This window comes from Anas acuta, chromosome 4 (assembly GCF_963932015.1).
Source record: "Anas acuta chromosome 4, bAnaAcu1.1, whole genome shotgun sequence".
Taxonomy (NCBI): Eukaryota; Metazoa; Chordata; class Aves; order Anseriformes; family Anatidae; genus Anas; species Anas acuta.
In genome coordinates, this window is record NC_088982.1 from 66,820,212 (window position 1) to 66,843,385 (window position 23,174).

The window sequence follows — 23,174 nt, forward strand, 5'->3', positions numbered from 1 at the left end:
GTACTATGATCACTACCTATCAACTGAGCCACCCTGTTTTGTTTTTGCTTTATGTTCTTTCCCTTTAGTTGGCTTACTTTATAATTGCCAATAAGAAGGGAGAAAGGAATTCATGATTTATTGATCTAAATACCATCATAGATATAAAGTGAGTAAAACCAAATAACTACTGTAGCCCACAATCAACCAAGTTCATGAACATGCCCATTACTAGAGGAAGAGTACTTCTCAGAAAACAAATTATGTCTGACCTTTGAGTCCTTGTCCTCAAAAGAAAGCTACAGGCTAACTTCAGAAGAGCATAAGAGCTAAGGTTTGTAGCAGCCTAATACGATAAAAAGATAGGGGAGGGAGAAAATACTTGTCTGAGCAATTGGTCCTTATTCTGTCTTTCATTTTATCCAGCTTCATTGTTGCCAGCTACAATTTTCTCTTTTTTTTCTTGGATTGTCTCATTGATTAACATAATTACATTAATTTCAGAGATATTTTACTAATCTTGAAGTTTTCTGCTTGTTTTCAGACAAGGCTTGTTTGCCTGAAAGCCAGGTCATTTAGGCATCCCACACCAGTTATATCCTTTCTTCTATTTAAAGGTAATTCTCTCTTAAAACATTGCTTCACTTAGATTCTTAAACTGTCATGGCTACAATAACAATACTTCCACCATGTGTAAATCAAGGTGCCTAATTTAGGTGCCCAACTTCCATTCCTAGCTACTGTAGACAATTTCCTTCTCTAGAGGGTGGTTGGGAGTGCCTAAACTACAAAACTATTTTTCTTGGTGGCTTATTTTGTACAGAACCTATCACAGTAAGATCATGTTTCACAACTAGAAAAGGCAATAAAAAATAAGAAATGGCAAAATATACCCTGTGGAACTAATTTTGTTTGAATCCTGTAGACTTACATTCTGCAGAGAACTGAGACCAGACTTTACAGCTGGAGGCAGGATGGCTGACAGCCCTTTGAGGAGTGAGCATGAGACGGGATGGGTCCTCATGCTTCATCCTAATGGCCAAATATAAAGCTAAGTACTTCTTGCCTTAGTGTGTTTCTATCCCTGTAGTCATCTTTTCACATGACAAACCCAGAGAGGAACCTTTGTCTCCACCAACAAACCTTTGTTAGTAGAGATTTCACTTGAGGTTTCTTTTGTGGAGAAATTAGTGGACTAATTAGGATGGTGTCATGAGAGAAACACACAGAGTGCGTCCCTGATGGTAGGAGACCAGCTCTGTAGAAGTGTTTCTGTGGCTGTGTCACATCTGAGCACTGCAATACTGAACATCATATATGAGAGACTTCAAATTTCTCACTAAGTAATGCAAGCGCTCTTTTCATTTGCACTGGCTGGTGATCAATTGTACGAATGCTGAACACCCTCCTGAAACCAGGATTTATTGGGGATGGGAAATTTTGGAATGAACAACAAGTAAGAACACTGACAATTAGGAAGTAGTTTAAGAGTTGAAGTAGTTTAAGCATTTGCAGTCCATGGTTGTAAAGGTTGAGTGTGAGCATGCCAGGATAATGCTTAAAGGAGATTTTATTTCTAGCATTACTTGTTGCTGAAATTTTCTTATCTGGCCGTGCTCAGTATTAGGGAGGCACCTGTTAGAAAGGGTGGCATAAACAGAGAAAGAAAACAGCTCTACCTCAGCTACACCTAGGAACGTAGCTAAATTTGGGCATATCTGGGTCTTCCACAGGAATGCTGCTGTCATATTCCATGAAAGGAAAAGTTTTCTGACTGTTCACTATGTGAGGTGACGTTAGAGCCATTGCTCCCTTGCTGAACCGTCTCTGTGGTTCACCTCCTATGGCTGTGCCCTTTTTCCTTGTTTTGCAATTTAGTTATCCTAAGAAAGAAAAATTCTATAAAGTGCCTGAAAGAGAAGAGTAGCTTGGTATCTGATGCTCTCTCATTTGGCTACAGGTGACATGAAAGGTATAGGCACCTATTTTTCTGGTCCTGTGAGCTCTTATTTCTCCATTTTATCTCTATTAACTTAGTTCTTTTCCTACTGAGGTTCTGTACCATTTTCAGGTTCGTGGAGATGAGTAATACCACCATACCGAGGGTGTCTGGGGACTACACAGACTCCTACGCAGCTCCAGCAACCTCAGCTCTCTCTTTCCCTTTTGAATTCCCGCTTCACTTTGTTCCCTCCCTCTCACTTTTTTATTTTTTCAGTTTTTTGATCCTCCATCCTTTTTTGTTTGGATCCCAGCTCCTCCAACTTTTTCCCAGCTCTCTGAGCCTTTCTTCTTTCCCCACCTCACCTCTCTGCACGCAGTCATACATCTCTTTAGCTATCTCCATCCACTTACACTGTCTCGGTGTTTATCTCTGCAATGGATTCTGAGACTTTCAATTTTCCACCAGACAAAGCTTTCCAAAACCCTGGCTGTCACTTTGAAGCCAGCTGCAGGCTCACAGTATGGTGGGCTGCACTGGGGACATATCACGCATAGATCAGGGGAAATGCAGGCTCTGACTAATGATCAATAGATGGAGACAGGAGAGCACACTCTTGCTTCAGGCACAGAACTTGGGTAATGCATTCGCTTTCTCACTTAAACGTTTCCAGCTATCATTTTTATGTATTAACATATTTTAATAATACACAAATACGTTTTGATGCATTAACAAATGCAAATGATAGGATTGAATATAAGGTTGTTTAAAGGATATAAACAACAGAAAAAAAGCCATGAATAGAAGTAATGAGAACAGAATATATAAAAAGTGCTGTATATTCCATCCCCAAAGCATATCTGGGTCTGTGAAGCAGCAAGACTAAAATAGTGAGAGAAATATAAGAGGTAACAGAGAGATCTTAATTCATATTTGTGGAGCTGCTGTAGCAATTGTTTATAAGAAAAGGTTTGACTTAACAGATTTATATAATTTTTGTAAAATAACTTGTTACCACCACCACCCCAAAAAAAAATCTATTCCATAGACCAGCAAATGAATGCACTGCAGAAAGTACATTCATAGCAAGTTTCCACGTTAAGCCATTCAATAGTCCCTAATGAAATCGTTCAGAATTTTTCAGTTCTAATGGTCTTATATTTGTAATAGAAAAGCCAAAGAGGAGAGCTCAGGGAGTACCTGGAGTTCCTCTGAAAGCAAACATTAGACTAACACCCTTAAATAAGTCAATACCTTAATAAACAGATTGGTAGGCAATGAAATGCTAGTGAAATAATAAGGACAGTAAGGAAAATTAAATTTGAAACTGAAAAGCACCGACAGAATACTCAATAAAATCAACTTAGGTCTCTAACATGTATAAGAATCAAGTATCTAAGTATCAGAAACTTTAGTTAAATCCGATTGCCTTTAAGATCACCTTAGTCTCCAAACAGGAGGAGATGTTTAAGATAACATCTAGAGAAATAAAGCGCTGAAAAATCCAATTTTTTAAGTATAAAAGAGGAACCCAAAATTCTGTGTGTTTCTCCAAATGATGTGCCTTTGTTTACAACTGCAGGTTTATGCTCCTAAATACCTGTGTGCATTTAAATGCTATACCTCAGAGAGGTCTCGAAGGACCAATCTGAAAACATCTGATCTGGAAGGCTAGAAAACTGTGCAGGCTTTGCTGCTGGCTGCTTTTTGACATTGTCCTTAGTCATCAGGTTAGAGATGGTGGGAAATTTTCTAGTAAAACTCCATTTTGTTGGAATTTGTCAATCTACTGAGGAAAAACAAAACAAAAAAAAAAAAAAAAAAAAAGGGATGTGTTGTGCTTAAGTGGGGAGTGTGGGGAAAGAGGAAATTTCTGATCTCATGGTTCAGACTGAGTGGATTTTGCACAAGAATACTGGTGGCCTACAAAGCAGAGTGCCAAACACGATTAGTTTCTGTGTGCTTAAATCATACTTGTGCAGATAAAATTTGGAGTTCGGGATATAAGGGGTTGTTTCTTTAATGGACAACTGCAGTAAGCAAAAGTCTCCAGTGGTGAGGCTGTCAGGCTGCACTAAAGTCTGGGGTTGGGACATGATCAGCAGCTCCTGAACGTTTGTTGCTCTCTAGCCTTATTCCCTATGCCTCCTTTGGAGCGATATGAAATGCAAACACACCACTTCAACGCCCAGTAAATATTTCAGGGGGTTTCAAATCCCATCCAGCAGAGCTAGAAGTTTCATGTAGTTTTCTTCCTAACATCTGTGCAGGGTTCTGAAAATGTTTTGAAGAAAACTGGGACTCTCTGTGTGCTCTGTGGCTGCGCATATTGGCTGTGGATGGGGCTGGGAGTAGCCCAGAAGGGTATTACTGGGGCTGCCTATCGGGCCATCATCTCTCTGAACTGCTCTGGGGGATGTGCAGAGGAGCTCTTATCGAATCAACAGCATTTCCAGTTCCTGCAGGTTGTGCATGGCTATGGCTTGTCTGTAATGTATATTATGTTGCCTCCCGCTAATGTCTCTTTCTGACCTCATTCAAACAACTGAGGAGACATTTTCTGAGTGCTTTTCTTGGAACTAAATCTACATGGAGTGAACTTTCCAGCCAGCAAGTTAAAAATTTAGAAGTAACAGCATGGCATTGAGCAAGGTATGCTAGGTAGGTAAGCTGGCTTTCTTAAAGTGTGTCAACTGAGAGCAAAGCTAAATTTTTCTGTTAAATAAGCAGAATCTTTCCTTGGGCTAAAGAGTAATGATAATTGTTGTTTCCACTATTTTTACCATTTTATTCTCTTCAGTCAAATTACCAGCAAGCAGTTTATGTCTCTCTGTATTTGAATTAGGCAGCAGTTGTCCGGTCTGAAAATGTGGCTGCAATAAATCAGCATCTTTTTAATAGCCAAGATATGGGAGGAGAGGATTAAAGTGCCATGTGGAGTGTTTTAAGAAGCATTTTATCCAGGCTGTAATCACATTTCATTCTGCTATCAGTTTGCATAAAACGCGCGATCTAGATAGACAGCACAGCTCCCTCGCTGGGATTGCAATGGCAGGAGAGAGCTGTTTACCATTCCTGGCTCTAAAGCTTTCCTGCTGCATGGGAGCTGATTGGTGTTTGTGGCTGTTGTTTGCAGAATTGCTAGTTAATCAAATAAAACAGACCCCATTCCCTGCTGAATATAACACAAGGAGGGGGATAAATAATGGAATGCATCAAGATGGCTGGAAAATACAATGCGTCTGTAATGAAAAAACAGTAGATAAGCAGCTGGTATTATACTAGTCTGTAAGTACCAAGGGGTTCTGGTCATAACATAAATCACAGAGCAGAAGCTTTCTTTGTTTTATCACTCTGACCTCAAGATGGGATTTCCCTGTAATACATTTCTAGCAAGAATTCTCAACCTGCAAGTAAACAAATCTAGGACACGGCGCCTTCCCAAGTCTGTGCTTAACAGTGATACAAATTCCCAAGAAAACTCAAAATCTCTCATCAAGTATCAATCTTCCACCAGCAGTAGCTGCAGTTCCTGGGTATTCCTTTGAACAGGAGATGGATGGCTGGATCATCTTTCTTGTGCTTGATCCAAGGTACTGCAGCATGCTTTGGTCCAAATCAGTCTGAATTTGTGACCTCTTGTGAGATGCTGAAAAATATAGTCTGTGTCTTGCAGCATGGAGAAGGAGTGTGGGCTAGCTTCCTACACTGCAAGTGGTCAGAAGATGACATCCAAATTTGAAAACCTCTAAATTTTGTTGCATGTGTGCCAGGAGTCCTGAGCATCATTGTGGTTTATGTGGTGTTCCAAGTACGCACTGGGGAGGCACTGCTACCCCGTCACCACATTCTGAACTGAACATTGGTATGAAAAAACACCAGTCTGCTCATTCCTGATAGAGAGGCACACAGCTAGTGCTTGTTCAAAAGCAGAATTTGGAATTAAAAAAAAAAAAAAAAAAAAAAAAAAAGTAGGTGCTTATAAGCCACAGTATTTTAATGACCAAAATTTTGGCTTCAAATGCTACAATTTCGCCTAAGTGCTGTCTTTACAAGCAAATTGTTATATGAATCTCTCCTTGAGTCCCTAATGTTACTAAGGAACATGTCTAAATGTTGCAATTCACAGCATAGGCTGGAAAAAACACACAATAATGTCGGTGCACATTGGGCAGGTATAAGCAATAAAGGCAGGAATGCAAGGAAATGTGAGCATCAGTTAATGAACGTCTGCAAAATGCTCTCAGTCCTTCAGATGATTCTATTATTAAACTGAATGTCTCGGCTTATGCTATAGTTGTGCTGGGAGCTAAATGAAGGAGATGGTTTTCTTTAAACAGCATCTTGTTCTTGATTAGCTTGAATATTAAATCATTTTGGATTTAACAAAGTGAGCAGCAGATGGAACATAACAGAGAGCAGGAAAACAAAAAAAATAGAACATGACATGAGATCACGCAAGGGAATCAAAGTACACATACACAAAAGTAAATCAGAAGAGCTCAAACCAAAATTCTGGCTAAAATAATATATAACATATGTTTCAGAATGACAGAAGTTACTGTGGAAAATATTCAAGGTATTATTTTGCCTTTCCAGAGATGCCAATAATCATCTTGATTTTTGAGAACTGTATTTCTAAATATGCCCTCCCATTCATTGGTGTAGAGTTTCCCCACATTATCAGCTGTGATTGTGCTTTTGCAAAATCAAAAAGAAGTTTAATGGAAAGGAGTGGGTAAAACATAACTCTGTATTTACACCCACTGATTCGGAAGCTGACTTGGCTGTTCCAGACCTCATGAATCAAGCCACGAAAGGGAAATCTCCTAAGAGCAAGAGTTACTTTAGTATTTTGGTACACAACATCCAGGTCCATTCCTAGCTGAATGGAGACAAATTACATCCAAAACCAGAGAAACTGGCAGAAGGTTTGCTTTGAACTCCATTCTGATAGTAGTCCTAGGCCTGATGAGTTTCTTCTGTTCTGGTAGAGTTTTGCATACTTTTTGACAGACACTACATCAAATTGTGTTGTATCCATTCACAAGTTATTTTGCATACATTCTGTGCCACTTTCAGCACATTTTAGTTATTACTACACAATAAAATGTTTAAGCTATGAGGTGTTTCTAACACGCCGTGACAAGTTTTATGTACATTGTGTGACTGTGGTTTTGATTTAGCCTGCATCATATTATAGTCACTTTGTAGCTTTTTTTTTTTATTTTTATTATGCTCTTGCTGTATTTTATCTTTTTACAGGTCTGTTTTTTATCTCTCGGTTCATTCAGCTAGAATATCGGTAGGCCTAGCTGTGCTAAACTTGCTTACCTCATGTACATGCAGAGGAAATCCACTGAACAATGACTTGTCCAGTAGCTGCCAAATGTAGGTGCTGTACTGGGCCTTAGATTCCCATTGAACCTGCATTATTGGGCTCTGAATATTTTGAAACGTGAGAAAAAATAAAAATAAAAATCAATAACTAAAAGGAAATCAAAAGAGACAAGAGAAAATATTACTTTGTTTATATCTTCTTCAGCTACCCTGAAATGTACTTTTCATAGATATATCAGACATAAGACAAGAGAGGATATTTTTTCCTGGCATCATATTTCCTATGCTTTCTTATGTACATCTTGTGATACTTGTCTTCCAGAACTTAACATGAATGAGACAGCAACAAAGATGCTACATTGGATTTGATGCAGATGCCCATCAGTAGGAATTATGCCTTCCATTTGTGTCTGAAGGGATCACATTTTCAGAACAACAACCCACACGTGCACAGTTGTGCTGCATATGATGTTGATAAAACTGAACAGAGAAAGGAGATATTCTGAGCACAAGCACTGTGCAGCTGTTTGTCTGGGCCTGTGTGCAGACCATGCTGTTCCCACATATGCAGTGGCTGTGCATACGCACACAGTAACAAAGCTGCTTTACCTGTAAACGTGGTCAGGCATTTAGCACCGATTTGTGAGAAGCTGTGTAGCATCCTCTAATATTTTCCTAAGCAAGTGAAGAAGAAAATTCATTGTCTTCCATTTAGAAATCTATACCAACTGAAAGAAGGAGGAGCATTACAATGCAATAGACCTGGGCAAGCCAATTTCAATTTTTGTTTTGTTTTGTTTTGGTAGCCACATAGAGCCTTCTTTTCACCCTCACCTCTGGGCTGGCAGCTCACATGTTCCCAGATGCAGTGAAATACCACAGCTTCTCTCTGATTCTTCCGAAGCCAGAGAAAAAGCTCAGTTCTTCACTGCAGTGAGTATAAATGTGTTCAGTGTACTATCCTCCTCATAGCATAGTTCTGTGAAAGAGAAATCATTTTTGAGTTAGGTTATGAGATAAAAGTGATTAGCAATTAGCTATCAATTTATATATTCATTCTTCTTATAGTCAATGTCCAATTTCTTTTTCAGTAAAATTAATAAGACAGTGAATAAATAAGATTATATCTCCTAACAAGGCAGTGGCGTTTTTCAAGCAGTCCCCACACAGATGCTAGATGATATCTGCTGCACATTGGATGAAACACTAGAATGTCAAGTTGATGATTTTATGATGCTATTGCTTGTATTTTTCATTTTCCTTCCCTGTTGTTTAGCGTTAACTAATGAAATGATTTCATGCACTCAAGGAAGATACGTACTGGTGCACATGATTAGCTGGGCACTTAAGCTGTCCGCACTGTGTGCACAAAAACCTGATTTGCAAGTACTGCGTGTACCAAAGAAAATCTCAGCTGATGATCCTAATTCTAGGTCAAATGCTACTTCATTTTAAGAAGGCAAATCAGCTGATTGCATTGTATCATAGCAATTAAAATTGAAAAATACGTCTGCCATCACTTTCTCCATTTCCTGAATATTTTAACTCATTGATTAAAGATGCGTTGGTATTTTTATTTATGCGGTAGGAACAAGTATTTGAATATAACCCAATGGTATTATATTTTTCAAAAGTACACCAGTGACACACAGAATACACATGAAATTCATATTAAGAAAACAAGTAAGACTGGCTGACTAATTGCATTATTTTTACTAAACAATTCTTGTTTATGATCTGATGAGATTTCAGAGCAGATTGTGTCCAGGTTTGAATCTTGGGGACTCAAGCACAACGTAAGAAGACAAAAGTTGCCATGATGACCAGACCTATGAAATCTAGAGTGAAACAGGAAATACAATTGCTTATTGTATTAATGATTCTATTTATATACATGCCTGCAAATATATATCAAGTAAACCAGAGTTGTCATTATGGATTTATCCACTGGAGTATTACAGTAACTGAAACAGTATGAGGAAGAAGTTATTTTTACAAAACATTATTGTTTATTTTTCTCTTTAAAAGCTCTAAAATTACCAGGATGCCGAAGTAGAATATTTTGTATTGAGTTATTAAGTTTTGATCCAGATATTTTCCATTTTTAATTGTTAGTCAATTGTAGGGAAAAATTAGTCAGGTTGAAATCAATGAAATATATACTCCATCGGGAGGGGAGGGGAGGAGAGATTATAAAAAAGATACCTGTTTTGTGTCCAGTTCCATTTAACATTTTCATCAAGGCTCTGTGTTTAACTTACACCTCTAAGCTTGCGTCAAGTGTACTGCCCAAGAATTGCTGTTTCAGGAGAGTGGAGGGCTCAGAAATCTTTTGTGGAAATTATCAGTCCCGAATGAGTCCTCCAGCACAATACAGAATTGAGTGATTGTTTTAATTTTTTTCATTTTTATTTTTTTAAGATCTGTTAATGGTAAACTCTTTTCTGGCATCTCAGCTATCCCATGGGGGCAGGTCAGGATAAATTAGAGACAAATATAATGGGAATCCATGTCTTGTTCTTCATTCATCCATTACAAAGGTGTGCAAAATGAATGCTATAGCTATGGATAAGAGGAAATGACTGCACCGGTTATAGCCAGAGGTGAATGCAGTTGTGTACACTTTAAGGCAAAGGCTGTAAGCATTTTCACAGAATCACAGAATAACTGAGTTGGAAGGGACCCACAAGGATCACCGAGTCCAGCTCCTGGGTCCCCAGAGGACCACGCCCCAAAAAAATAAAATCAGATCATGTGTCTGAGAGCACTGTCCAAATGCTTCTTGAGTTCTGTCAGGCTCAGTGCTGTGACCACTACATGCACAGGGAATGCTGTCTCTATTTTCTACCCTGGCACCCTGTTCCCCCCAACAGCTTGCTGCAGGGCAGGCAACAGCAGAGAGGAGCTGGCTTCTAAGATAATTACAGGGACCACACATGACAATTTGCTGGGTCATCTTCTCAGCTGTCTGCATAGTAAGAGCAAGCAGGCAGTCTGACGAGTAAAAAGATGACGCTGCGGTGGTGTTCATCTTTCTGCAGCTCCTACTGTTTTCCATAGATCCTAGTAAAATACAAAAGAAATAGAAAGGCTTACATCTGTAACATTTTCCTTTCCTGTGTGTTCAGAGTTCAGTATATTAAAATCCATTCAGGAGGGTGCCACTAAACAGCTGACAAGCTGGTGACAGGGGGCAGTGTGGTGGCATTAGGAAACCACATGCTGACAGAATAACAACACCACACTGACCCAGGGACAGGGGAACGTGTTTGTGCAGCATCCATCATCTTCTAGGCTGCATGGACAGAAGGGACTGCCCTGCCTGCAGGAGACCTGTTTGGGCTTTAAATGATTGTTTTTGTTGGAAATACAGTAGGGCAGAAACTTCTCTGTGACACTGCTCAGTGCAGGAGCCTAAGTTTACAACCATGTGAAAAAAAACACAAGAATGTGTAGTGGTAGCCCTTAATGAACTCTCAGGAATGCTGTGGAGCATTTCTTTTGGAGTTTCAAAAGATTGTGTGTAGATGTGCAGTGCCCCACTGGCTCCATCCAAATTTAGGCAGGAGATCCCTATCAAAGACAGAAGGATAAAATGGTTCAAAATAATAAGGTAGTTAACAAATTCTTTTGCATGAATCGGGGAACATCCTTAGTCCTACTACCACTCTGGAAGTGGCCAGAGCTCTTGTGCAAGTAATATATATCTCTATTAAAAAACAACAACAGCAAAACCTCAGTTTGTTTACAATAAATTTCTAAAATGAAAAATTAAGCTTTTTTTTTTTTTTTTTTTGAAATGAGAATTTACTGGAGGATTATTTAGTAAACTGGGTGTTTTTGCAAATAATTTTGTTGTGGTTAACGTACTTTTTCAGATGAAGAATGGTGTTGTTGAATAATTTCTTGACTTTTGATGACTTTTTTGCCTTTTAATTGGTATTCAAAAAGTATTTATTTGAATAAGAAATGCTGTCCAAGAATTACAGTGATATTGACTCTCCTTTCTGTTCTGAAGAGTGACAGAGCCAAGTCTGGGACAATAAGGAGCCTCCAGTTAGCATCATGCTGGATTGATTTAATTCAGACAGGGATGCTGTTTTTCTGAATTCAACTGCATTTATCTTCCTGCTACCCTAATCCACAGAATTTTACTTTTTCACCCAAATGAAGAGGGGTGATCTGTGTACGCTCCCACATTTAAATGTAGTTTCATTGTGGATTAGCTGACCCAAAAAATCAAGTATATCAAAACAGGAAGTCTTTGGTTATGTAAATGCAAGTCTATCAAAAAGGGGAAAACATTATTTAAATTTGTCTTATTAATGGGACTGCCACTTGGCTACCACAGATCTAAGTCTTATAGGAGCCTGAAATACTTTCATGTTGTTTCTGCATATGAATTTCACTGGTGACACACTTAAAATAGCCTCCAATAGTATCTGCAGCATTAAATTGTCATAAAATAAAGGAGAAGTTGGTATGGAAAAAAATAAAAATAGGCTCCTTACCTTTCAAAGGTCTGCTTTGCTGGTTCTTTATTTTCTCTGTTTTGTTTTTTTCTCCTGTTTTCCTCCCATCTGAAATTAACAGTAGCTGTAATGAATGTGGTTCAGCTGGATGACAGCAAGCAGAGTGATCCGCTGCCTTTTTAGTGTTTTGCTGTGATTACCTGGAGAAGTGGCTGACTCCGTTCTCCATCCGCACTCAGAAATTGGACCTTTGGCCTCCGCTCTATTTTGCTCTGGTTATTATCTTTCAAGATGCATTTAATTGCAATGGTAAAATATGAATGCATTGAGCACAGGCAAACCAGCCTAACACAAAGGCCCTCTCTCATTACAGTGCTCTCGGGCCTCGGTTATTCTTCTAATTCCAGATGAATTACTCTAGGTCTGCCCACTGTAACAAAAGTACACGTGATGATGAGGCTCTTCTCAAGAAGTTGGTGGCAGGTTGCATAAAAGAAATTAATGCTTTTCCTGATGAAGTTTTATCTGGAGAAAATAGACATGCCATTGAAGCTGATATGCCAGTGTAATGAAAGATAAACTTCATACAGAAGAGGAGATGAGGTTGGGATTTCTAACCTCTTCTTTCTTTCCCTAAGCTCCCCAAGGTTTCATTTCCTGCTGCTGTTCACTCTTGGCCACTAAGCTCAATAATGCTTTTAGAAATGATTCTGCACTTTTCTGTTTGATTAAATACTGAGAATAAGTTTCGGTGTTTGTCAAACAGTGACCCTTGAATTTAAATAGCTTTCTGTGGACACTGCAACATGACATCCTGAAGTTGTTCTTATTGTTATTATTGTTGTTGTTGTTATTATTATTATTTAATTAGCTGCTTGCCTTGATGACTAAATAGAGTTTTATGTACACAGAAAATTTTATTCTGTGCTCTAAGACCACCATGGGGATACAAATCCCAATCTGTACTGCAAGGAGCTAACAAATTCAGTTTATTCTTCTCTGATTGCATGACTGCATTGCACTCAAGTTGCATAGGTCAGCCACTGATGCCAGCCTACAGGGAAGTATGTGGTAAGAGGCTCCAACGTTGTAGTTAAGAACTATGAATAGTATAATTTGAAGAGAATGCTAAATAAGTGGGTTCGGTTTTGCTCTACAAAAGTGAAATGTGAGATTTTATTTCACAGGGATCCAAACAGAGATAATCCAGAAATTGTTCCCTTTGTGAACCAAGACCAAGGTTTGAAATCTTAGTTCCTGAAGGAAAATAAATTATCAAACTGGAATTTCTCCAAAGGCAGAAGATCTGACTTCTGCTTCAGCCTGATAAACAGCATCTTCATTTTGCCGGAGGATTATGGAGATCAACGTGTCTCCAGTCCCTTCCGAAAAAAAAAAAAAAAAAAAAAAAAAGAAAAGATGTAATTGTAGATGCCATCTAACTACTATTTGGCAACATCTGGCAACACAAAAATCCTGATTTAAGCTTCCACCATAAATTTTATCTTTGCTTTTCCCATTTCAGAGCACAATATCCACATTATGTATATTAGCTCTCACTTATATATTTGCAAATTTTCCTTTGCTTTTGTTCCCTTTTTTCTTTCCTCGTTTAATAAGAGCCTTCGTAAGGCTGCTTTGCAAAATGAAGCACAGCCCTCTGCAGTCTGCAGCTACTGCTTACATACCAGAAGTGCAAAAATTGTTAGAAAACTTAGTATTTATATATGCCAAAGTCTCAGGTTCACAGTGATAGGCATAGGACTGGCAGCATCTGGTGGTGCTTTTTCCCTGCATAGTCAGTGTAGTGGAATGATCAACAGAGGAGTACGTGTAAGGAGTGCCACTGAACGTACCACATGAAGCAGGTGATTAATCAGTGTCCTCGGTTGTTTTTAGGTCAGAACTAGAGCCAATGCTGCTGTATGCAGGGGTAGAGTCTGTTTCTGTTCACGTGTTCTTGGCTAAAAGACAGCTGGCAACTTTGTAGACAGAGAATGGTGCACAGTGGTGTGAGGGGAAGGATGGTGCCTGCCTCGCGATGGAGATGCACAGGGAAAGCATCACCACCATGTGGGAACAGGATACTGAGAAAATGGGCCCAGTCAGCATTATCTTACCACTTTCAGATTTTCTCTCAGAAAATTCGTATAATTGGAATCAGTTGAATCTTAACTTAAGATTTCCCAAGCCTTAAATGCTGTTTTGTTCTCTTTTTATAGTAGGTAACACAATTACATATGATGAAATTTTTAAAAGAGGAAAAATAAATTCTGTTTATCCTGCTCCTTATTTCATATTTTTCCTTCATGAGGATTCCTTGTATTTCTTTTAAAGAGGAATTTAAAATATAGAAAAGGTATTGTCCAAGAATTCAAGTCTGAAAAATTGTAGTAGTTGTTTGCTGTTTAGTTACAATTATTTTTCCTGAAATTTATAATTTTTTACACTTGGAAATGTATTTATGGTATGCTGGTACACAAATGTATTATTCATCCTACTCTTCATGAATGGGTTAGCTGTGAGAAGAAATACTATTCACATCAGTGTTGGCATAAAATATGTGCATATACAACAGCGTAATGGCTTTAAATGCTTTCCTAGTGTAATTCAACTGGTTCTTGGTGGAATCATCGAGGATAAATTTCCACTAATATCTACAGGCCAGGGCTTCAGCAAATAAAAACCCAGAAAATGTGCAGTGATAGAAAATAGAAATAGAATAGCCTTAGAGAAATAGTTTTACCATCTATGTGCTGATGGCCCCTATTCTTTATAACAACTCTCTTTACAGTAACTCCTTTGAAATTGTTCACAAAACCATAAAGTGAAGTCAAGTATTTTTGCCTGGTACCATCCGTACCTCCTGGTTTCACTTAATGACCAGCATAGCTCATGAGTTCAAAATACCCTTATGAACAACTAAGAGATTCGATTTTCCTCTGCTTTTGTTTTTATGGCAATAGTCATCAGATACTCCGAAACCTTTTTAGCCTCTGCTGTGCTGACAGGCAGGATGCTGCCGGGGGGATCCTGCTGGAAAGCTCAGTTCTCCTTGTACTGGCAGGCAGCAAGGCAGGGGTGGCTGCTGAATGCTAACATGCTGCCCCTGTACAAACGCCTCCCCAGCCATCCTGCACTGTATAAACTGCATTCAGGTTTGCCACCATCCTGAAATGTCATTATCTCAACTCAAGATGTCAACATAACGGTGTGGAAATTGAGAATGGGAGATGGAGATCTGCCACCAGTTACAAAAAGCCATTTCTTTTTTTGCTTTTGTCTAGCCCCCATAATTGACTGACCATAAGCTCTTTAACTTTTTCTGGTAACGCAGAGCTGGCATTCTTGTTATTCATTTTGAGGTCCAAAGTGGAAGTCTTGAGTGTTGCTATTGGAAAGCTAAAAAATATTCACTTCTCATAGAAAGCAGGAGGGAGTGAGGGGCATAGGTTTTTAACTGACTTTTTGTTCTGAAATTCTGTTCTCCCTCCTCCCTGAGCATTATCCGTTTTTTTCAGTCTATAGCTATAGCTACCTGTAGGTCTCTGTAGGTGCAAATCTATACAACACCAGCAGTGTTCAAGATGTGCTGTACACCAGCAAAATTTTATTCTTAGATCTTTGGTTTGATTTTTGGATGGTCCTGCATGTAGCCAGGAGTTAGACTCAATAGCCCTTGTAGGTCTCTTCAAAGTCAGGGTATTCTACGATTCTATGATTTTTAGGCTAAAACAAGGCTGAAGCAGTGTGGAAGATCCATGGACAGGTGGTTGAAGCTGTGAACCTCAGAAGATGTATATGGTAAAGATTCCTCATGACCTGCTAAAACACCCTGGTTGCCTCTTAGCAAGACATGATTTTTTTTTTCCTCATATAAAAATTAGGAATTGGAGATTGTTCAAAAGTATTAGTACTGCTAATGGGAGGGCTGAAATGATCGATTTGCAAGAAAAAAAAATAATAAAGAAAGCTCTATTAGCTATATCCAGCTTGAATAAGTAATGGAAAAGCTGATCAATAATTAAAAGATGTCAGCCCCCAAATTAAAGTATTTAGAACCTCACAAGGAAAAATAACTCAGAGACTAGGAGTGAGAGAACATTATTTTAAAAAAGTAGTAATAATAAGGTAAAAATAAATACCTTGAATAGCATTAAAACCTGTTAGGGTGAGGAGTAGTTCAATAAAGGGAATGATTGCATGCCTGGCAGTTGTAACTTACGTTTGCTGTATGGATTTGAATTGCATAGATTTGTAAATGAAAAGGGCAAAAATGCTTAAAAAATGTATTTTGCTGCATGGAGCAATCATGAGTTGAAGGTAGATGGTTGGGATGATTCCATCCGGCTCTTCACTCTCTCTTGCCTCATGTGCTGTAACCAAGACTCACTGTGATCTTATCAGTGAGAAGTAATATCTTTATGGTACCCTGAACTGTGATAATATCAGGTCTGCTCTAAAGATATTATATATAACACTTCATCACAGCTATTATTGACAGTAAGCAGTTTTACCGCTTCCATATATTCTCACTGTGAGTTGTTTTACAGCAAGGCAGCCAAATCAAGAGAATTCCTCCTGAGCAGCTGATAAGTCTTTTTACAAGCACTTATGTGAATTCAATGCCATAGGATGTTAAAAGGGTGAGGTATGACAAAAGTAGGTGTCAAAACATGCCCCTCTGCTCTTGTCATCACCTCAAAGGTTATTTACCTATATGTAAAACTACTCATCTCTTTAAACCACACTTTTTCTCAGTTCTTCTGCGTGGAAAGTCCATCTGATCCTCTTCATAATTTATTTCCCCACTTCTGATCTTCTGCTCTTGCCTCCTATTTCCCTCCCTTACTGCCTGCACACCGTGATCCTTCCAGGCTGAGTCATTATCCTTTCAAATGCTCCCCGAAAGCACTTTTTTCTCACTCATGCTCTCTGTTTCTTAACCAAGTGGTGCCTTTAGGAAGATCAGAGTAAGTGCACTGGCACAAAATGAAGCTAGTAAGCACTCTGTGAGTTGTGGTGCCTTTAGGATAAGCATACAAGTTGTATTGTTTATTAACAATGAGGTTTCTTGTACCCTCTATGCCCTGGACATTTAGATAGACCTAAACCTCCAGTGAGAGACAAAAGAGCATTCTTAACCATTTTCAGAGCCTGAACATTAAAACAAACCCAGTCCTGCTTTAATGTGTGTATGTATTTTGAAAACATTTTTTTTTTTTTTTATCCTGCCAATCACTCAGGGTCCACTGATAATACTGCTCCAACATCTACACGAATCCTCCTGCTACCATGTCTACAAATGCAAATAGGAAGAATTCCCTTCCCAGGCCTGCAGTGTCTAATTCAGATTGATTATGCATGAAAAGGAATGTGTCCCAAATGCAATAGTTCCTTGTGCACTGCATCTTGTGAGCAAGCAGCCGGTGTGACTTGCTTCAGTAACTTTTATGTGTAAACAGTCTTTAAAAACATAATCTACATTGTCAAAGACTAATCTAGATGATGTACTGACATTGCTTATCTTGATATGCTGACTGGGTTTTGAATTCTCTTTGGATTGCCTGGCCCCAGATGGCCTTTTTGTGTGTTGTTTACTTTTCACTTAGCTGTCACATATTTATTCCCATTAGATGTACAAAGTCAATGGGTTGAGCCTGGTTTTACAGCATAGCTGGCTAATATGGCATAGGGAAAACTCTGAGTGAAGCCAAGCAGACAGTCAAAAAAAAAAAAAAAAAGCAAAGTGATTCTTCAGGTCTAACACAGAGACCAACAAAGCAGGAAACTGGTACACGATCTGGTACAACATATAGAGAGGTTTGTGTTGTTTTTTGTTTGTTTATTTGTTTTGTTTTTTAGAGAAACGTGTCTAGACTAGAAAGTGAAAACTCACTGAAATAGAAGAGCATTTATTTAGGTCACACTTCCATTTTTAAAAGCTTTTTTCTGAATACATTTTAAAATGTTGTACATGTTCCATATATTTAAATTAAGAAAAAAAAATCTAGATTTGTTTCAAATGTAATGGATGGTAAAACATTACTTCAGAAGCCTATAGAGATAATGAGTTGTTTTGGATTTATCTTAATCAAGCAGAATGACTTAGATGCTCTTGCTGTACAAAAGTCTTTGAAGATATATAAAATCCTTCATGTTGGCTCTAGCTGAGAGAAACACACACTATCTCCAAAAAAAAAAAAAAAAAAGAAAAGAAAAAAAGAAAAAAAAAAAAAGCAAAACACTAGTTGGTGTGATCTTGTCCACAATCATTCACCGAGTCCAAAAGACAAATGGGTGTTCCTGCCATCTGTGGGAACGTGAAGCATGACTGACGTGTGCACCGTCTTGAACTGCACTCTTCCATCTGGATATCCACATATACCCTTCTGCACTTCTCCCTGTGTGAATACCTGTCTTCCCACTGAATAGTTGCTTTACTGGTTCAAAGAAAAAGCTCAGTGGAAGATTAGGGGTGAAATTTAACACTGATGGAGGGAGCTTGGTGTTTCCTCTCGTTTCCTCTGGTTCCCTGAGCAGGGAAAATAAATGTTTCTCACATGGGTTTGTTTCAGTGATGGCATGTTGTTCACAGATCACGTTTCTTCCATTTCTGCTGAGCTGCTCAACCAAAGCACCACATTGTAACAGTCATGGTGCATATTTGGTTTTGACAGTTCCTGGGCACCCAAACTTCATTTTCTTCAAAGAACAGATTGTGCTGAGACTGCCACCTTTTTGAGGTGCACTGACCTCCCTTTGGACTGAACAGTCCATCATCTATGCTCTTGTTCTGTTTACTGCAGGTGAAATATGGGAACTATGCCTTTGTGTGGGATGCAGCGGTACTGGAATATGTGGCCATCAATGATGGAGACTGCTCTTTTTACACGGTCGGGAACACTGTTGCAGACAGAGGATATGGAATTGCACTGCAGCATGGCAGCCCCTATCGAGATGTTTTCTCACAAAGGTAAGTGCTCGGTGAAAGGCAAAACAGGTCCTAAGAGAAGGTCTCTCTCAACTCTGGACCGTTCTTTGAAATTAATTTTCTGCTAAGGGAAAACATCTTGTTCTTGCAATCTACTTCATGATTTCTTGCATAGGCATTTGTTTTCTCAAAGATACAGGGTTGTTCAAGTTTGTAGAAGCTGCTTTAAGAATACTTCTTGTTGCTCTTATTTGGTTTGCTTTTGTTTCTCTTGATGAACATTAGGAGATAGGCTGAACTTGATTAACAGAAAATTGAGAAAAGAGTTGATGCATTTGTTTTAGATGGACATTATTCAATCTTTCCTGCTATAGAAGAGTTCTCTTAAAGAGAAAAGGGTAAACCTGACAGCTGATGGGAAAACTGAAGGGATGAACAAGTATATTTGATGTTTCAGTGAAAAGACCTGTATTAGAACCCAAAAGCATAGATGCTGATCCCAACACTAATGAATCTCTTGGTCTGTGAAAATGAGATCTCTGGATGTACTTCTGGTACTAAGTTCCTAGTAGAAACTGAAGTGCTAAATTAATTTTATGTATTGCACCTTTGCAAAATTCATGCCTTATTCCACTATTGTTACTTAAATCAAGATGTGTGTGAAGCATACATAAAAAAATACACGTGCATCTGTGGTCTGACGGTCTGACTGTTAGGAGAGGATGTGGGGTTAATCTCATGATTCTTTTTCATTCTGAACCTACTCTTTCAACCCAGTTTTTTGGTTTTTTTTTTTAGGTTTGCATTAGAATCATGTAACAAAATTTTACAGTAGCTGTGAAGAATTTTTTTTAGTGTGGCTGGACCATTGTATCCTACTAAAATGCTTCACTCAGGCTCTTGCCTCTGTTTTCAGACTTTAGAATGAGACAGAGAAAAATGTGATTAATGAGTAGCAGTATGCAGATTCAGAGAAATCAGTGTCTGAATATCTGCTCACACATACTGAACAAATAAGGAAGGCTTACATTCTTTGAAAATGTTGTATTTTTGGAATGATTCAGCTGAAGTTTTTGCTGATATAGGATCAACAACAAATTTAATTTCAATGAAGCGTATATATTTGCTTTATGTATTACAATTAGCATTATAGACCATTATTTAATGAATGCTTTAATATTCTGGACATGACCAGGTGCTGTCCATTAGAAGTCTCTGGTCGGGTTCTCCATGCAAAACAAAGGAGCAAAATTTCTTTCTGTAATCTTTCCTAGACATGCTTCCATCTGCTAGAGGTCTCAGGTGTTAGTCACGGTGTTAAGTTGTCTTCTTCAGAGCATTACCCATTTAAGCTTGAGCACAAACATTTGAAGACAGGGGAATTTCATAGGCTGTGTCTCTATTACATTTAACGTACCTGCCAAGTGGCATGGCATGGCGAACAGCTGAGCTTTCCTTGTCTGCCCCACTATGGCTCTGTAAGTCAAGGTGGTTGTATCCAAACCGCCCCTTAGGAATGGTTTCTGACATCATTTGTAGAGTTATTGTAGTTCTCAGTACATCGCAGAGATGGTCACAGCTGGCTCTGGTAAGAGATTATCTTCTGCATCACAGTACTCAGCACCTGGAGAGGCTGATCTTCTGATGCCTTCTGCAAATTCTGGATCATTGGTTTGTGCAGGCCTGACATTTCCAAGAACAATTTTATTTCATAACAAAAATTCAGTGTATTATATTTTGAAGGTGTGGGAAAGCAGAAAGAAGCATAAGAATTTGCACGTATATAGCTCTTTTTATCAGAGGACCTTCGAAGCACTATTTAAATATTACCATCTCTCAGTGGAAAGTAAATGCCACTTCCATTTAATACTAAGGGATTATATAACATAAGGGGACTTAAATGAATTCCCAAGGTTGGATGCTTTTCCCTGGTGAAATCAGAGATCGTAGGCACTCAGACTTCCTCATTTTCAGTTTTCTGCTATAGTTATCTGAGTTCAGCCAGATGAAGAAAGGGATTATTTGTGAGATCTTTGACCACAAGAGGGTCTGGATAGATATGCAAAACTTAACACTGCTGAGAAAATAACTTGTTGCATTATCAAGACTGATGGCTGAACAGAGAAATTGGAATTTGCTTTGAGTTATGCTACCTAACGGAGAATTAAGAGATGTATATTCTGCAAATGTCTGTGCTGCCCTTATATTTTTATTTCTGTATTATGAGATCTTACTATATTGCACTTGTAATGATGTCCATAAATACAAATTTACACTTTGAATCTGCAAAGCATAGTATAAGAAACAAACACATGGAAGAGGAATCATGCTTACAAGGTAGCTTACAAGCTGTTTTTTTTTTTTTCCAGAAACCCTTCATTACCGTTCCTTATGATTACTTCCATGTGGTTTTCACAAATCATCCTTACTTTTTTTTCCTAATGAAAAGGCTGAACAACCTTCAGCTGCTGCAGCCTGCATACTAAATAGAGAGGAAAGTAGATTTCACTGGGTGGGATTAACAAATGTTCACATGAATATTTCACATTCTTTAATGCAGTAGGGAACTGGATTGAAATATATTGGCATTTCTTGATCTTTCCCAAAATAAATATATTTATGTGAAAATACAGGGCTTCTCTTTTATGAAATTTCATAGAAAACCATAAGCTGCATAGTGTGAAATCCCTAGGGTGCATCTGTAAAAGGTCTGGCAAGATTACAGGAGATTTTGGTCTCGGTGCAGGAAGCATGGGCATGAGTTTAAGGCTTTTCATTATTTTTTCTGAACATTCAGGCCATTCCCAAAGAAACAGTAAAAGAGATAGAGAGGTGACTCACCCCTCGTTCCCCAGGCTACAGGGCATGAGTTGCAGTCATGATAACACTGGTGAGGTTTAAACATTTGGGATTTCCAAACATACACTGTTTGGGATGGCTGCTATGCTGTTCTCTAGGGGATTTACACATGCAAGGCACACAGGCTGCAGTGCCTGGAGCACGGTGTGTAGACGGTGCTAACAATCAGTACACCTGTGTTCATAATTTTACAGGTGTAAAGAAATGCCTCCAGCCTTCAGAGAGAAGAGTGAGCACTGCCACATATTTGAACTGATGCAGCTGAAACTTAGAATTTTGATTATAAATGCAGTCTTGGGAACAGTGAAATACTGGTGCTACTGTTTGCCACTGGCTGTGGCAAAATTCACATAACTTAGCAACTGTGCACATTTAGTGTTAAAAAATTAATTTCAGCCACACCAGAAAACCCTGTTCAGGGTTATTCTCTCCATCCTGAAGGAAATCTAACATTTTAGAGATGAACAAAAAGTTTTTGATGAGAAGAGTCATGTCATTTAAAGAGCAGTATCAGTATACCTTAAAAAAAGCCTTTTTTATGGGTACAGTTTATTGTAAGCCAACTGAAAGCACTGCAAAGAAACTGATCTTTGAGACTTTTCTTTTTCATATGCAGAAAATCTCTTCTAGGCAAAAATAAATGAATAAATAAATAAAAGACATGAGCAACAGCAAGAGGTCGGACTGCAGAATGAGGTTGGCATTTTGCTGTAATGGGTATGGGGAAGTGGCCAGCAGGGGTCCCAGGCAGCTGCTGTGACCACTTTCTGCCTATTGCTGCCTCTGAAAGCAGGTCCTTCAAGTCCATCCAAAAAATAATGTGTGTCAGTAGCACAAATAATATAGGAAATGCTCTGGGTAATATTTGAATGATGTACTTGTCATAGCATCCTGATGACTTTATTCATGTGTCGGAGATCTTAACAACTGCATCTGGCCATGCCATTAGGCAGCCAGTTGATGTGCTCAGGTGGGTTGCTGTCCCCTTGCCTTTGTCGCTCAGGCTTTACCTTCTGAGCACTAGCAGCCTCCATGCAGTGTGTCAGTTTTCCCTGTCTCTCTATTTTTCTTTCAAAGTAATGACAGGGGCTTTAATAATAGGAGCTGCCAAATTTCGTAGGAGATCTTGAAGAGGATGTGTCATTTGATTCACAAGGAACCGTATACTGACACTGAGTTTGACACCTATTAAGTCTTTTCAGCCCTAAACTTTAAAACTTCCACTGCCCCCCGGAAGGCATAAATATAATTGCACGCTCTTTCAGAGTACTTCACAGGCTGCCCGTGCTGCCTGCAGTGCAGCAGCAATGGCTCGAGCACTGCACTGGTGGCTGGCTTCTGGAGGGGGTCGAGGAGGAGGTGGTGGGGAAGCTCTCTGATCCCATTCACGTCCCTCTTCCTCTGCTGGTGGACTCGCTTGTTCTGCAGCCAGGCAGCGTGTTAGAGGCAGAGGGAAAAGGAACACTAATTTCACACTCATCAGAGGCCAGCTTCTCACTTAAGCAACTCAAAGCTGTCAGAACCAAGTACCACTGAGAAATGAAACCAGAGTTGTGCTGCATTTCTCATATTCCAACACTGGCCATGTGCGCTCTGCCCCAATGACTTCACTTTTAACTAAAAGGAAACAGCAACAATAGGGGGAAAA

At 38.9% G+C, this 23,174-nt stretch overlaps 1 protein-coding gene across 5 annotated transcripts in view; it reads left to right on the forward strand.

Annotated features, from left to right (window-relative positions):
• The window catches only part of GRID2 (glutamate ionotropic receptor delta type subunit 2), a 781,470-nt gene that overhangs the window by 697,688 nt on the left and 60,608 nt on the right, over positions 1 to 23,174 (forward strand). For all 5 annotated transcript variants that reach the window (XR_011096421.1, XM_068681714.1, XM_068681715.1 and 2 more), the window contains one exon: positions 18,543 to 18,709. Coding sequence is in view for 4 of the 5 variants with exons in the window: in XM_068681714.1 (XP_068537815.1) it covers positions 18,543 to 18,709 (167 nt within the window). In the remaining variant the exon portion in view is untranslated. The remainder of the gene's footprint in view (positions 1 to 18,542; positions 18,710 to 23,174) is intronic.